The sequence below is a fragment of the Eublepharis macularius genome, chromosome 6 (genome assembly GCF_028583425.1).
Source record: "Eublepharis macularius isolate TG4126 chromosome 6, MPM_Emac_v1.0, whole genome shotgun sequence".
In the NCBI taxonomy this organism is placed as follows: Eukaryota; Metazoa; Chordata; class Lepidosauria; order Squamata; family Eublepharidae; genus Eublepharis; species Eublepharis macularius.
The window spans coordinates 86,284,545-86,299,609 of NC_072795.1; the positions used below are offsets into that span (position 1 = coordinate 86,284,545).

The 15,065-nt window shown below is 42.3% G+C and overlaps 1 protein-coding gene across 8 annotated transcripts in view; it reads left to right on the forward strand.

Annotated features, from left to right (window-relative positions):
• Positions 1-15,065, forward strand: part of TACC2 (transforming acidic coiled-coil containing protein 2) — a 190,057-nt gene that overhangs the window by 119,576 nt on the left and 55,416 nt on the right. For all 8 annotated transcript variants that reach the window (XM_054982166.1, XM_054982163.1, XM_054982159.1 and 5 more), the window contains one exon: positions 6,386-6,534. In XM_054982166.1, the coding sequence (XP_054838141.1) occupies positions 6,386-6,534 (149 nt within the window). The remainder of the gene's footprint in view (positions 1-6,385; positions 6,535-15,065) is intronic.

Genomic DNA, 15,065 nt, shown 5'->3' on the forward strand with positions numbered 1-15,065 from the left:
CGCCGGCAACTATCACGATTTAACGACCCGCACCAAGCATCTCCCTTTCCCGATCCATGGATCATGGATTGTGGATTGTGGAGGCAAAAGCGCCCCACTGTTCCCAGCGATACAGGAACAGTGGGTGATGCCGGCGGCATCTGTGTTTGTGTTTGGCCGTCTGTGTTTGGCCGTCAGAGCTGCCTATCAGGGTTTGCAGGGATGAGATTGGAGTGCCCATGGCTACAGAACATCCCCTTCCCCCTCCCTCCCCTGGGTGTCTTCTCCCAACTGGTGACTGCTTTGCTGCTCCATGGTTGGAAGGAAGCCCTGCTGATCAAGGAAAGGTGGGCTTCCATTCGGGTTTCCAGGGCGACAGGAGGGCAAACACAGCTCAGGCATTCCCCTGGCTCCGTTGCCAGGGGAATAGATTGCTGGCGCCTGAGTGTCTGGATCCCCGATCCAGCCCGATCACCCCGATCCAGGCCCCTCCCAATCGCTGGATCGTTGGTCGTGAATGATAACGATCAGCCAGGTCACGATCGCGCGATTGCCATTATTGTGGGTTTTTTCCGATTGTAATGTGGATCGTGCCCATCTCTAATCAAGGAGTTACTAAATCTCTGACTGAGTACAATCCAAGAGAGAATATGTTATTAGGGTTATCAGTCTCCACATGGGGTCTGGAGTTCTCATGGAATTACAGCTCATCTCCAGACCAAGAGACCAGTTCTCCTGGATGGAATGACAGCTACAGAAGGCAGACTCTATGGCATCGCATCTCTGCGGAGCTTCTCCCCTTCCTCAATCTTCAACTTTCCAGCCACTGCTTCCAAATTTCCAGGTACTTTCCAAGCCAGAGCAGGCAACCTTATATGGTATGGTTGCTTTAGAACTCGCTCTTTTCTAAATTTAATATGGTCATTTTGTCATCTGCAAAGAGATCTCATGTAACTTACTTCTGTGGCCAGGTAGACATGATGACTCACTGAGGATGACTGTGGAACTGTTGCCACAAAGACTTTGTAGCCTCCTGAGGCAAAAATCTGAGCACACAGCAGGAAGTTCTCCGCCACAAACCTCACTGAATGAATTGTCATGCTCTTGTGCAACATCTGTACATTTCACCAAAGTTAGTGCAGAATCCCCTCCAAGAGGATTTCCCCCCTTAGTCTGACATCTGAAACAATCATGTTACTGGTACTTGCTTGAAATGGGAACCTAACCTGGACACTGCTGCAGTTTCCATGACACATTATGTTCCCTATATTACCAGCAGCTATCATGCCAGGAGACCAGTTCTCCTGGATGTAATGACAGCTACATCTTTGCTATCATGCCAGGAGCCAAAGCAGGGGCAGGGGGGGGAGCAGCATGGTATTTATCTCCAAATGGATGATTTTTACTAAACTGGGCTTCAGTGCAACCTGCAGCTCCCCCATCATGCTGGAAAAATCCATCATTTTCTGGTGCAATGGGGGAGTGCTGGAGCACATGCACTTGCTTCTTTCCCTCCTGCTGGCCAGGTGGATGGGGGTTCCCCTGTCCTAGGTGGAGGGATGGCAAGCCTAGTCGTACTATTTGTTGGTGAGAAAATAGTGGGCATTGGCTGCTTGGCTGCTTCACTTTTTCCAGGAGCTTCTTCATTATTTATTGTTAGGAATGCTGTTGTACCATTGTCAATGAACTTAAATGATTTTTCCACCACTTGGATGAATTTATAGATGCTGTAGAACATTGATACTTGTAATTCTTTCGTATTCACTGTATTTATTGTTATATGATTTGCTTGAAAAACTGGATACATTTTCACACTGTTGATAAAACGTCACTTTATTGCCTTACTTTGTGTATTACGTATACATTGTTGCCTGGGATCTACTTTTTGCAAGTTTCTCATCCCAGGTTAAGCCCTCTAACTGGTTCAAGACCAGGGCTTTTTTTCTGGGGGAACGTGGGAGAACGGCGTTCCGGAACCTCTTGAAAATGGTCACATGACTGGTGGCCCCGCCCCCTGATCTCCAGACAGAGGGGAGTTTAGATTGCCCTCTGTGCCGCCGAGCGGCACGGAGGGCAATCTAAACTCCCCTCTGTCTGGAGATCAGGGGGCGGGGCCACCAGCCATGTGACCATTTTTTCCGAGGGCAACCCACTGAGTTCCACCACCTCTTTTCCCAGAAAAAAAGCCCTGTTCAAGACAAAATATGTGGCAGTTGTAATTTATAAAGTTCTTTAAATACCTCGGCCCATCTCTTTCACTATAGGGAAGTACCCTGTGATACCCCCTCTGCCCCAAACTGGAATTTTTTGTGTGAGCAATGCGTCAGAAAATGGGCACCCATACTGATCACTAAGCTTTATTCGTGGGGGTGAGGATACAATTTTATTCCTCCTTTTGGGAATCACTGCTTTTTGTACTTATGGGTTAGCCACACTACTAATCCAGCAACATGGTAAAAACATTGTTGTTATTATTGGTTTATCCCCTTATTTAGATATTTAAGAGTCCTCGTTAAACTTTTCTCCTATGTATAGGGGGTATGTTAGTGAAAATATTTCTGCTGTGCAGGAAGCAAGAGCATCTTAAACGCCAGGGATGGGGAAGTACAGTAAAGCAATTTATTTTCCTTCAGTTTTTCCTAAAGATGAAAAATTTCTGTACAACATATTTTCTTTACTGCCTATACACTCTCTCCATAAAAACATATTTCATGTATGCAGTTACTGTAATTTTAGCATTGTATACTGGCACAGTAACATAACCTATCTATACAATATAAGCACAGAAGGAAAGACTGGCATTGTTGTTGTTTGTCTACAACTTCACTTTGCATTCCAAGTTGTTCCCATGAAATAAAGATGTGTACCTGAAAACAAGTGTGGGATATAAAGAAAGGAGTATATCCTGCCTGTGTCAAGTAGGGAGGCAATTGTTGTTGTTTTTCCCTTTGGCAACAGATCCCTGAGCCTCATAGAATCGTGTCCATTGACCTTGTGGGCCCCTCGCTATCACAAGTGAGATTTGAAAAACGCTCATGTACACAGGCTGTGCTCTGTATGTATCCTTTTGGATCCTGCTGTCATGTGTACATGCAACAAATGTGTGGTATTCATTTATGTATGTTGTATGGATTCCTGTGCTAGAAACTGGACTTCTCAGAACATGTCAATAGAGTGGTAGTTGCATGCTTACTGCTGCGTGAGATAAAGAAACCTTGCAAAGGGTATACTTTTTGGAATGAAGTGCTTTTATTTTAAAAACCATCTTTATCGAAGTCAACCAAGTCAAGTTTTACTAAAGGGGAGAGGGATGCAATCAAGGCATAAACCACATAGTTTTCACTCGCGATTTTCATAGGGTTAAAATGTCCCAGCAAGAGTTCTTTGTTTGGTCTAGTGCCTTTATTTTATTTCTTCTACAGAAGCTCTTTGTCTGCACCAATTCAGATTCTTACTATATTGGTAAAGGGAAGGGGGGATGGGCACAGGTTAGAAGGAAAAATAACAATAAAAATGAGAACCTATGGCTTTGCATACTACATGAACACCGATTGATCCTGGAAACAAAGAACCTGTTTTAGGAAGCAGAAATAATAGGCATCTGGAGCATTTCAGTTGAAGCTTTTTGTTTTTCAGGCAGGAGGTAACTTTAATTCACAGCAGTCTTGCCCCCCTCAAGCTGGGAAACAGGGAATGTTATTTACTAGAAGTCCTTTGGCTTTGCACAGGTGTAGTGACAGGCAAACAGTTCTGAAGAGGATGGCAGGTTCCAGGCAGCTGCATGTTATCTGACAACTAAGCTAGGAAGACTAAAACCTCATTGGCATTCTGCAGGGACAACAGAAGGGAATCCAGCCCATCAAACCACTTGAGCTGTCAGGAGCAACACTGAGGTCTTTTCAGCACAGGCTTCTCACGGAGAAAGAGATTAAAACCAGTGTAGCAGGGAATGCAAATCCAAAACTCTGCACTTCAGTGATTAAGAAAAATCCTTCCTTAACTATCCAGTCATTTGTTACTTGCAAGGACCTGTGTTTTTCCTTTTGAGTTTGGTGAACTGAGGGAAGCCCTTCATATTCTCGACTGTGTCTGGACAGCTTCAGAGTGTTTCCTCAGGAGGAAATGGCTTTCACTTCATGGCAAATTTTGTCCCCCATGCAGTGGGCGCGCTGGATGTGGACAGCTGTGAGAAGCAGCGGAGACTACAGTCTCCTAGCCATGCAGCGAATCACTGGAAATAGGCAAGTCAGTCCTGTCATTCAGGAAACTGTCACACCATTCAACTCATTTTATCAAAGACCAGAAGGAAAAGCTGCCATTTGACCAACTAAAATGCTTGCTAAGTAATTTTCAAGGCAATTGTATTGTTTATATTATTTGCTTGGATTTTATTTTTTTATTTTTTACCGTAGTGTTTAATTTCTGTTTTGTGTTGAAGAAAACAAACCTCAAATTTGTATTTTAGAAAGAACACATACTCGAATGGTAGTCTTTTATGTTTTTACTACTACTTTGCAGATATTTGGTCTTCCTCTTCCCCTCCTCTTAATCCTGCATATTATTGTTTTGATAGATGTCTTAGTTCTAGCTTGTATTATTTTTTACTGTCAGCTCCATTGTTCATACTATTGTTAATTTGTGCTTGCTTTCATCATGTTCCTTCTGGTTTCTTATTTTTTTAAAAAAAATAAGTATGTGGGATAATGTATATGGTGGAAGTGTGTTCCTGGTAAACTGTACAATGTACATAACTCTTGTATTCAAAATACAAATTAGCACTGCAAAGCAAAGAATTCCAACAAGGAGTAGGGGTGCCATTTAAGAGTGGGAGAGGGCAGGGAATTTCAGGAGCAGGGACAGACCAGATTCAGAAAGGCCAAAGATTTTATTTGGAAAAATAGCAGGTTTAACCTGTGGATAAAAACAATGTATGTTGAACTCATTTATTATCATTTAAACTATATAGCTACAGCAATAACTTAACTAAAGTGCAAACAAGCACCCCTCCCCACTTAAAAAACCAAAACGATTCTTTATATTTGACAAAAATACCTAACAATAATGCCTTCACCCATTAAACAATGATGCTAGCTACCTGCCATAAAGAATGGCATCTTTTGTGCCTGGACAAAAGCTGGGGTGGGAGGTAGGGCTTGTGTTGCTTCTTGGTCAAGGATCTCATGCCGCTGTAACCCCTTTTGCTGCCAGTGGAGCATTGGACAGGCTGGAAGGCATTACACTAAACTGCAACCAGGCACTTCCACTTTAAAAACCAAAAAGATTGTTTATATTTGGCATTAATACCTAATAGAAAGAGCCCCGTGGCGCAGAGTGGTAAACTGCAGTACTGCAGCCCAAGCTCTGCTCACGACCTGAGTTCGATCCTGGTGGAAGCTGGGTTCAGGTAGCCAGCTCAAGGTTGACTCAGCCTTCTATCCCTCCGAGGTTGGTAAAATGAGTACCCAGTTTCCTGGGGGTAAAGTGTAGATGACTAGGGAAGGCAATGGCAAACCACCCCGTAAAAAGTCTGCCAAGAAAACATCGTGGTGCAATGTCCCCCCCGGGTCAGTAATGACTTGGTGCTTGCACAGGGGACTACCTTTACCTTTACCTAATAGTAATGCATTGACCCATTAAACGATAAATGTATAGAACTTGCGTATTGGCCAGAAATAAAAAAGAGCATAGTTTCACATGGGTAGCCATGTTGGTCTGTAGTAGAAGAACAAGATTTGGGTCCAGTAGCATCTTAAAGACCAACTAGATTTCCAGGATATGAGCTTTCAAGAGTCAGAATTCCCTTCCTCAGTGTTGGGCAAAATAGTTGAGTGGAAAATGCAGCTGCCTCTTCTCCCTAAATGGCATCCAAGTCTGAAGGGCTGGGAAGCATCCATCTTTGCTCATAGTGTGTGTGTTTTCTTATTTTGCACTCAGCTGCATGTCAAGGTAGATTGCTTGACTTTTAACTTAGGAGAGAGTGATGTGAAACTCCTAAGAATTCCTTTATTTAGTTTGTTTACAGTTGTGCTATGGAAAAATTCCAGCCACTCATTGAAATGTCCCTTTGACATTGTTTTAGTTTGTCTGTGCTTGAAGCCTCCTTTATGTTAAACAGGCAGGCTCTTCAGGCTGCATCAGCTCCCCCCCCCCAAGTGCACGTTTGCTTTTTTGATGCCTTAAAATCTTAAGGTGTGTCAAGGTTTTGTCTGAGTGAACATTTGAACATGATATTCTGCTCCAGAAATCATGCTGTAAAAGAAGCTTTGCAGTCATTCTTTTTTAAAAAAAAAATTTAAATGCCTGGCCTCCTCAAATAGGAACGCTCTGCATTTACTGTTACTGTTTATTTGGTCTGCCTGCCTGTGTCCTTTATTTTTTAAGTAGTCCTTTTTTTGTGTTTGCTCAGGAGTTCAGATTCTGAAGAAGCATTTGAAACACCAGAATCTACAACTCCCGTAAAGGCTGCACCTCCTGTGATACAACCGCCACCAGAAGTTCCCACTTTTGACATAGAAGAACAGGAAATACGGCCTCAACTGCCATCTGAGGATACAGGTAACGACTGTATAGTGAATGCAATGCCCCATCAAAATATGAATAGGAAATAACATATAAATGTTAAGAGTTTTCTTTTCCCTTCTATTCAATCTCACGGGAACAAAATACAGTCAGGAGCTGATTGACCACTGTCTTGTTTGCTGTGTGATTTGTAGAAAGTGACTTTGAAATAGAGAAATTGTGACATGTTTACTGGTTGTGCATTCAGCGGTCAGATGTGCTCTTTTAAAAAAAGGAGGCATCGGTGTCCCAAGCAAATCTCAACATAACTCAGTGTCTCTGAACCAATTCTTATTCCTGTCTCCTCATTCTGACCTTCTGCAAGAGGGGATTCCAACTTTTTCTAATGGGACATATTGACAGACCCCTTATGGCATTTTATAGCCCCTTCATACATCTTCAGTATATAGCAAAACCTTTGCCCTTCCACTGGCTCTGTCTTTTTAAGCTACCCTTCCCGGCTAATATTGCATCTCCCGACATGCGTTCTTCACATGTCAGATGTCTTGTGTAGAGAAACTCAGAGACTGATAGCTACTCAGCACTTCACACAGAAGTTTGCTGCATGTATACTCATGTTCTCTTCCCAAAGTGGGGCTAACTACTGCATTTTCTTAAGCACCAGTGCGATACTCTCTGGCAATCCAGTTGAGTCTAGAACTCAATACATATATGTGGATGTTTAAGGACTAGCATCTGTTGTTCACATCTAACATGTTTTCAGCATGCAATACATGCAACGATTATGTACTGAGAGCAACCACAATTGCCATATAAAATGTGAAGTCTTTTATTATTAATCCCTGTTAGTTAGGCTGAGACACAGTGTTCCCAGAAAATGCAAGCCAGGATTTCTCCTCCTCTTTTTCATTTGTAGCTGTTTTTTTCAGAGTAGCAAATAGCTTTGTATATGTCATTATCCAAACAAAAGGAAAGTTCATTTCCCAGATGGCTAGAGGAATGTAAATGAAGGGAGAAAGGAAGGTTGCTAAATATGATTTGAGTGCAGTATTTAATTAAAAAACTACACTGTCTTTCTCTGTGAACTCCCTGATTATTCATTTTTTCCCATTTCATCTGTTTTCTTTCCATATTCCCAATTTCCTCTAATACCACCTGGCCTTAGCCAAAGGCAAGCACACATGTGTTAATGATTGTGCATCTCAAGAATTCTTTTGAGATAAAGAAAATTATCTAGATTTTCATGCTTTATATTTGCAAGTATACACCCCTATGCTTTATGGTCTTTTTTTATACTAGGTTTGTCATATTCTGCATAAATTGAATGCTTTTTATGGTTCCTGGATATTAGAGAGAGTTCTGCAGATAGGCTGTTCCCAAAGAATGACATATGTGCACCACTGAGACTGATTGTTGAGGCAGAGTAGCTTGAAGAAAGAGCCACAAAAGTAGCACATCTATAATCGTACAGTATATAATTGCAGAATGTTAAAACATTTTTCAGTCATGGCTTTCCATTGTTCTCTGTCTTTTTGTGTAGATCAGTTGTCTTAGACTGACAGCCCGTTAGTTTCTTCCCTCTACTGAAACTAAGCACAAGACTGTGTAACTGGAATGAAAGGTTAAAGTGCCGGATTAGGACCCTGTTTATTCATGAAGCTTCATTCTCCCTCAGCCTAAATTCTCTTACAGGGTCATAGTACATATAGAATAGAAGAGGGGAAACCATGTATGCTGCCCCAAGTTTCTTGGAGGAAAGACAAAAATGTATCAGATAGATCAACGTTCTATCCCCATCTCCAGTTTTTTCCTTGCCTCTGATGCCTCCCTTAAGGAAGTTTTTAAGGTTGCAAGTTCCTTGAGGCAGGGACTTATTATCTTGTACTCTGTAAGCCATGATACACATTAACAGCACTATTGCCCAAATAGGAGGTCTCCTTAATTAGTTGGGGGAATTAGCATTAAAGGAGACAAGTGAGAGGGGGTTACTAGGAATCTTCACCAATATTTATGGGGATTATTCCCTTAAAGAACTCTCAAATAAATCAGGCAGATGTTCAACCGGAAAGATTTTTTTTATTAAAGAGAAAATAAAAAGGGCAAATGTACAGAAAACCACACACCAGTCTTGAAGATGGAGGTCCATGAAGACAGCAGAAAACAACTATCATTTCATGGAGAAGAGAAGAAGCCCAAACAAATTTGGGAATGTATGGTGGGTCCCAAAACACAAACACAGAGTACATGGCTAGGAAACCTAGTTTTAGGACACAATGTTCCCTGGGGAAGAACTGATGTCTTTGCCCCAAAATAATGGCTTAATGGCAATCTCCAGAGGTGGACAAAGGAGTTCGGAGAGGTTTAATGGTTTCTATCTGAGGTAGACTATAGGTGAAAATATTGCTAGATGACCTGGTAAGCACCAAATGGGAAATCTACCAGGGTTGCTGAATAGCTTTAATTAGGATAGGTGAGTGAGGAGGAAGTATAGCAGGGTGTTGATGAGATTAGACAGGGTTTTCTCAGGAAGCCTCATTATCTCTGCATCTCTCTGGGGCATGGAGAGTCAGCCAGTCAACCACCTCTAACTCATGTTCTGGTAGTTTTTCAGTCTCCTGTTGGCATCCACTCTTCCTTGGACTTACAGCATATAAAGAAGGAGTTTATGATATTTATATCCATAAACTGCTCTCTCAGCATGAGAAGGGGTCTGACTGCTAACAGCACTGCATAAATATAAAAATAACAACACTATAAATAGCTGAAGGGCCTGTTAAGGGGACCTTGCTTTTCAGATGGAATCTTGTAGTCTAGAACTAGGTGTGCCAGGTTGAAGAGCCCATTTGAAGTTCCCAAACTGGGCACTTCTCAGGCAATGCACTCTCACAGAAGGCACTGCAAAATATAGCATTAGAAATGCGCATTTAGACCAAAATGAGAACCATTTTATGCATGTCAAGAACATGAAAAAGTCTTTCGACTGGATAAATTTTGTGATGACCAGTACTAACCACAAGGCAAATCCTTGCCAGACAGCTTTAAAAGGGGATTAAATTAATCGTGGAGGCTAAGTCTATCAGTGGCTACTAACTAGGGTGTCTAAAGTGAAGCTCAGCACTGAGGCAGTAAACCTCTGAATACCAGTGCAATGTCAAGAGTGGGGCTCAGCATCTATGCCCTGTTGTTGGCCTTACAGAGTAACTGGTTGGCCACTGTGTGAGGCAGGATGCTGGACTAAATGAACCAATGGTCTGATTCAGCAGGACTGTTTTTACTCTGCGTAAGATACATGTGTTATATATGATAGAATTCCAGTAGTGTTGCTGGTCCCCCAGTGGGGCAGGGAATCCCCCTCTCTCAGCCTCCCCCCCCCCCCCCCGCTCACCTGGCTGACAAGAGGGAAAAGTGCGGGAATGGGCCTCTCAGGGTGCGCTCTTGGCGCGGTGCAACAATGTCACTCTGTGTTTAAATATAAAATATCAACTTCTGTGTTTAAATGTCATGAGCAGTTAAAAAAAACAGCTTTGTTGAGACTACTTTGAAGTGAAAGGGCAAAATTCTTCTCATTTCTGACTCACTTCTGGTGTCAAGAGGGCAAGATCTAAAGAAGCTTTCTGTAGCCACAAAGCTGCATTGTCTAGCTGTGCAAGGCTTCCCGCACTAGTTCTCTGTCAGATATTTTTCCTTTTTGCATGAATACATGTAGTAGGACTCTTAAAGAAATTCCATCATGATTTTCTAGGCAGAAGCTTTTATTTCCCAAATATTGTACACTAAACTATAGTTATAATATTTGTGTGCACTCACCCAAAATATTAGTCTAGTAGGTTATTATTTTTGATGTCCCTATTAGAACTATAAAAAGGCTGCAGCATGCATATGCAGAAGAAAATAATATAAGGATTTTGAATAAATTCAAGAAAACATTTGTGATTATTTGTTGGCAGAAATGAATATGCTAAAGGTACTTCCCGATGGAAGATTTGCAAAGATGGGGTTCGGTAATGCTAACAGGCTAGGAGAGTCATCTTAGAGGCACAAAATCTGTGGCATAAAACTAATGACTCTAAACCACTCTGTTAGCAGATTCTTCTTGATGTCTCCTGTCTACTTCCAGAAAAGCTGCTTTCTGGAAAATACCTTTCCAATTTGAACTAACATTATTATTAATGAATGTTCCTTCAAGTGGATCTGGAAAATCTTTCAAGTTTCTGGCCCCAGAAGATGAGTTCTAAAAATAATGGGTAAAGTCTGGTGAATCTCAGAATGGAGAAACAGGGATTGTGGTGCTGAATAAAATTTTTATTGGGGGAAGAGGTGGAACATAAGCAGAATTATGCAAGACGAGTAAACATGTGCAGATGGTTAATTCACATATCACAGTTCTGTTGATCATAGAATTTAGATTACCATGTAGGTTTGGTTTGGCATAGATTTTTTAATACATACAAGCAATAATTTTGTGCAAAAAATTCTATTTTGCTTTTTCTTCTGATTAGAGGGGCCCCAAATTGGTTTAAGAAACAGCCATGATTTAAGATCTCTTCACCTTTTCTACCTCCACTGAAATATAGAAATCTGGACTATCTTGCAACAAGATTAGTGAATTCTCTCTTGGGGGGGGGGGTCTGTATCCTCAATTCTGTGTTACCAGTACTATTGTGGGGAGGGGTCTGCTGTTCCAAACCATTAAATACTTTTTGCCAACAATATTGTCCTGGAAGAATTTAATATGAGTCTAGATCTTTATTTATCTTGATTATTAGGTTTGCCAGTAGTTTATTAAAACAAATCCTAGCCCATAGGCATCTTTTCAAAAGGGTAAAAATGTGTTAATCTATTGCAGCAAAGTAAAACATGAAAACAAATAGCACTAGATTTATTTCAACTTAAATGTTTGTGACTCAAGTTCACATCCCACTATTGCCATGAGCTCAGCAGGTTGCCTTGGGTGAGCTGCTCCTCTCAGCCCCAGCTCCCCAGCTATATTGTGAGGATAATAATATCACTGACCTTGTTCACCCACAATACATCTGTGTCTAGAAGAGTAATATAAAAGCACAATTATTGTTGTTGTTGTTATCTGATGATGTAAGCTCTGACACACAAAAGCTAATTCTGTAATTAACTTATTTAGTCTTAAAGGCACCATTTGACCACAGTAGTCCTGTGACAAATTAAAAAACGTATAGTAATAGCATTTCATGGCATTTTCATAGCCCAGTCCACAGTACTATTAAGTGGAAGGACTTACTTTAAATTATTAACCTATAACTAAGGCTGTAATTCTATGCATGCTTACTAGGAAGTCAACCTCAGTGAACATAGGCACTGAAGTCAGACCATGGCTCCAGACCATGGCAGCTACACCTGCAGCTGCCATTTGAGGGGCGGAAAGGCCGTTTTTGGCTTCGTCTGCTGCCCTGTGTGCCTGCCTCCTCTGCTGCTGCGCGGGCCTGCAGGGCAGCGGAGGAGGCCTCCACCACCCCAACATCAGAGGGAAGGTAAGTAGGGGCTTGGGGCTGGGGCTTGGGAGGGGGGTGAGGGGCTGGGGCTGGGCCCGGGGAAATGGCCATTTAAACTGGCCCTTTAATACAAACCAAATGAACCAGTAGTCCAGCTTGTGTAAACTCGTGGAAACGAGCTTCCACGAACCCTGGTTCGCGAACCCTGAACCGGGCTGGTTCATGGGGTTTTTTAGTTCGTATTTAGGTTCGTGCCCATCTCTACTTAGCAGCACTTCTCTTGATAAAGCATTCTGTGTAGTATCTCAAGCTGTATCTGCCATACAAGAGTAAAATGTTGGCAGCAGGGCTGGATTAGACTAATCAAGAGAAGAGTGTTTTAAATTGCTACACCATTATTGCCTACCATTACTGTTTGTGTATAACTTCAGCATACAAAATGGCTAATGTTATTCATGTCACTACAGATATTTTGAAGAAAATTATGTCTGTGGTGGTGTGCAGAAAACTGATCCGTACAGTGAGACACCAAATTTAAGTGGCTCACTGTGTGGTGGTAGCCAACTCATGAAGTGGTTTAAAGCATTCTTTATACCTATGGAAAACTACCACATCAGACAAAGGGCTAAGCTATAGGCCTTCTCCCTTTGCTAGTTTTTCATGTCACACACGGAGAAGTTTTATGTGTGTGTTTGTGTGTAATTTTTTTTACAAGTATAACAGTCCTCACTTTGCATTCCGAGGTGGTCTGGTTCATCCACTTTTTTCCATCCTGGTAATTTCAGTTGTTTCTGATTTGAGGATTTGGCACGGCATTTGCTTAATGTGCCAATGTCAATGACCATGCCAAAGATTAATTGTTCCAGTGAACACCTTCCACAGTGTCCAAACTGAGCTGGTGTTTCAAGGCCTGCCCAAACATATTCACATTTCTAGGAGCTGAAATATACCATCAGCAAAATCACAGGCACCTCCTCTTTATACCACTTCACAGTGCATAGTGCAGCACTAGCATGTTGGGAAGTGCAGCTCTGGACTAGCATTCTGCTTGTCTTGCTTGTTTTCTGTGTTCAGGAACATTTTTATATGGGGGAGACACTTAAGTGTTTGGTCCCTCCCCATTTGCAGAGTGAAGTATATTACCTGAGAAAAGCTGCACCATAATATTCTTTCTCATCATTTAACTCTTTGTTACAGGTTTTTAGAAAAGTATATACTGATTCTGCACAGGTCTCATTCACTGCAGACTGCAGTCACAAAATCTTGAACTGTACTTCATACTGGAATCCACCGCTTCTGCTTTGTTGATTACAGTTTCATGAATGACTTAATAGACTATCGGCCCAATTCTGAAGGCCACTGTGGTGGCAATGGCCAGGCCCTGGTGTAACAGCAGCACCCTGGTCAGTTCCCCATGGACATTCCATGGAGAGCAAGGAGCAAGTTCACTCCTTCATGGGGCCCAGAATACTGTATACTGAGCATGCCAGACTCCACAGCAGCACCCATCACCAGTCAGAGAGAAGTCCCTGATGGCATACACAGGCACAGGCAACCACCTCTTGCCATTGCAGCCACAGCCCCTCAACACTGCACTTGTTACCAGAAGACAGAGAGGAAAGGCCCAGAGACAGCACAACCCCAACACATCCCAGGGCACCCCAGAGATGTGTGCCCAAGTCCCAGCTGCCAGTCGGCTTGCTGCTTTCGAGGCAGGGGGACAGTAGACATTGGAGCATCCTGAGAGGCACACATGACAGCACCTCCAGCAAAGTCTTTTATATCCACTGCTCAAGCTCCCCATGGAAGGGCACCCATACATCATGTAGGACTTACTGGGCTGAATTGCAGGAAGAGGAATGGCAGCCAAAAGACAAAGACAGGGGAATGGTCTAATGGCAGCAAGACACAGAAGTGAGGCTGGGTTCAAAGCCATGACCAAAATCAGCACCCTAAATGCATATGCAAAGGCATTAGCTCAGCCCTGATGTCGCCACCAACCATACAGTGACATTTTTGTGCTAGTGTTAGTGCTAGGTGCTCCCTCTGTAGCGCAAAGAGCCCTCTCTGTGCATTTCCTGCTACCAGAGTGCAATGTTGTGCACTCTTAAGTCAGAGAGAGACAGGCTGTGCACCCTCATCTGTCTCCTGGCTGGATGCTGGGTGGGACTACAGTGGTGAGGGTGCACTTTGCCTTTTCCATTTTAAGGGCTACATCCAAGTTTTTGTCAACATACCACTGGTTCTGGAGTATGTTCCTGAGATGAAGTGTCTCAGGGAACTAATGACCGTTTCATATGCTTAAGAGTGATAGGATCACTAATTGGTGATCCAGCATAAGGCTTTAAAAATAATGTGCCAATTTACTTTAAAAGTTGGTACTTTCTTTTATTGGGACCCAAAAGTGCCTATCTAGTCATTTGTGCCTATTGGGGCTTTGAGTTTGTATTTCTTGAACATGGCACATATGACAAATGGCTTATAAAGCCAAGGAGGTTTTTAAAAAACAAATGAGAAGTAGGGTCTGTCATGCAATTTTTAAAAAACATATCCCACTAGACGTGCTCAAGCACAACCAAATCAGCTCTGTAGAGTCCTTCATGTGTAATTTGTTTAGTTACTGTGTCACTGGGATTTGGTGCCTACCCCATTTAATACAAGTACCTTCTTAAAATTCTTGTTGCTTCTTGTACAACATGTTTCGGATGTACATTTAATTGTATGGTGTAGAACGGAACTGCTTGTTTGTAGAAGAGGAGCATCTTCATATTAACTGAGAGCCAGTTTGGTGTAGTAGTTAAGACTGCAGGACTCTAATCTGGAGAGCCAGGTTTGATTCGCCACTCCCCCAGCTGGGTGACCTTGGGTCAGTCACAGCTTCTAGGAACTCTCTCAGCCCCACCCACCTCACAGGGTGTTTTGTTGTGGGGATAATAATAACATACTTTGTAAACAGCTCTGAGTGGACATTAAGTTGTCCTGAAGGGTGGTATATAAATTGAATGTTGTTGTTCTTGTTGTTATTATAAATGTGTGTGTGAAACTACAAAGAATTGAGTGATACAATCAGCTACAAACAATATAGGTAGAAAGAATCCGCTT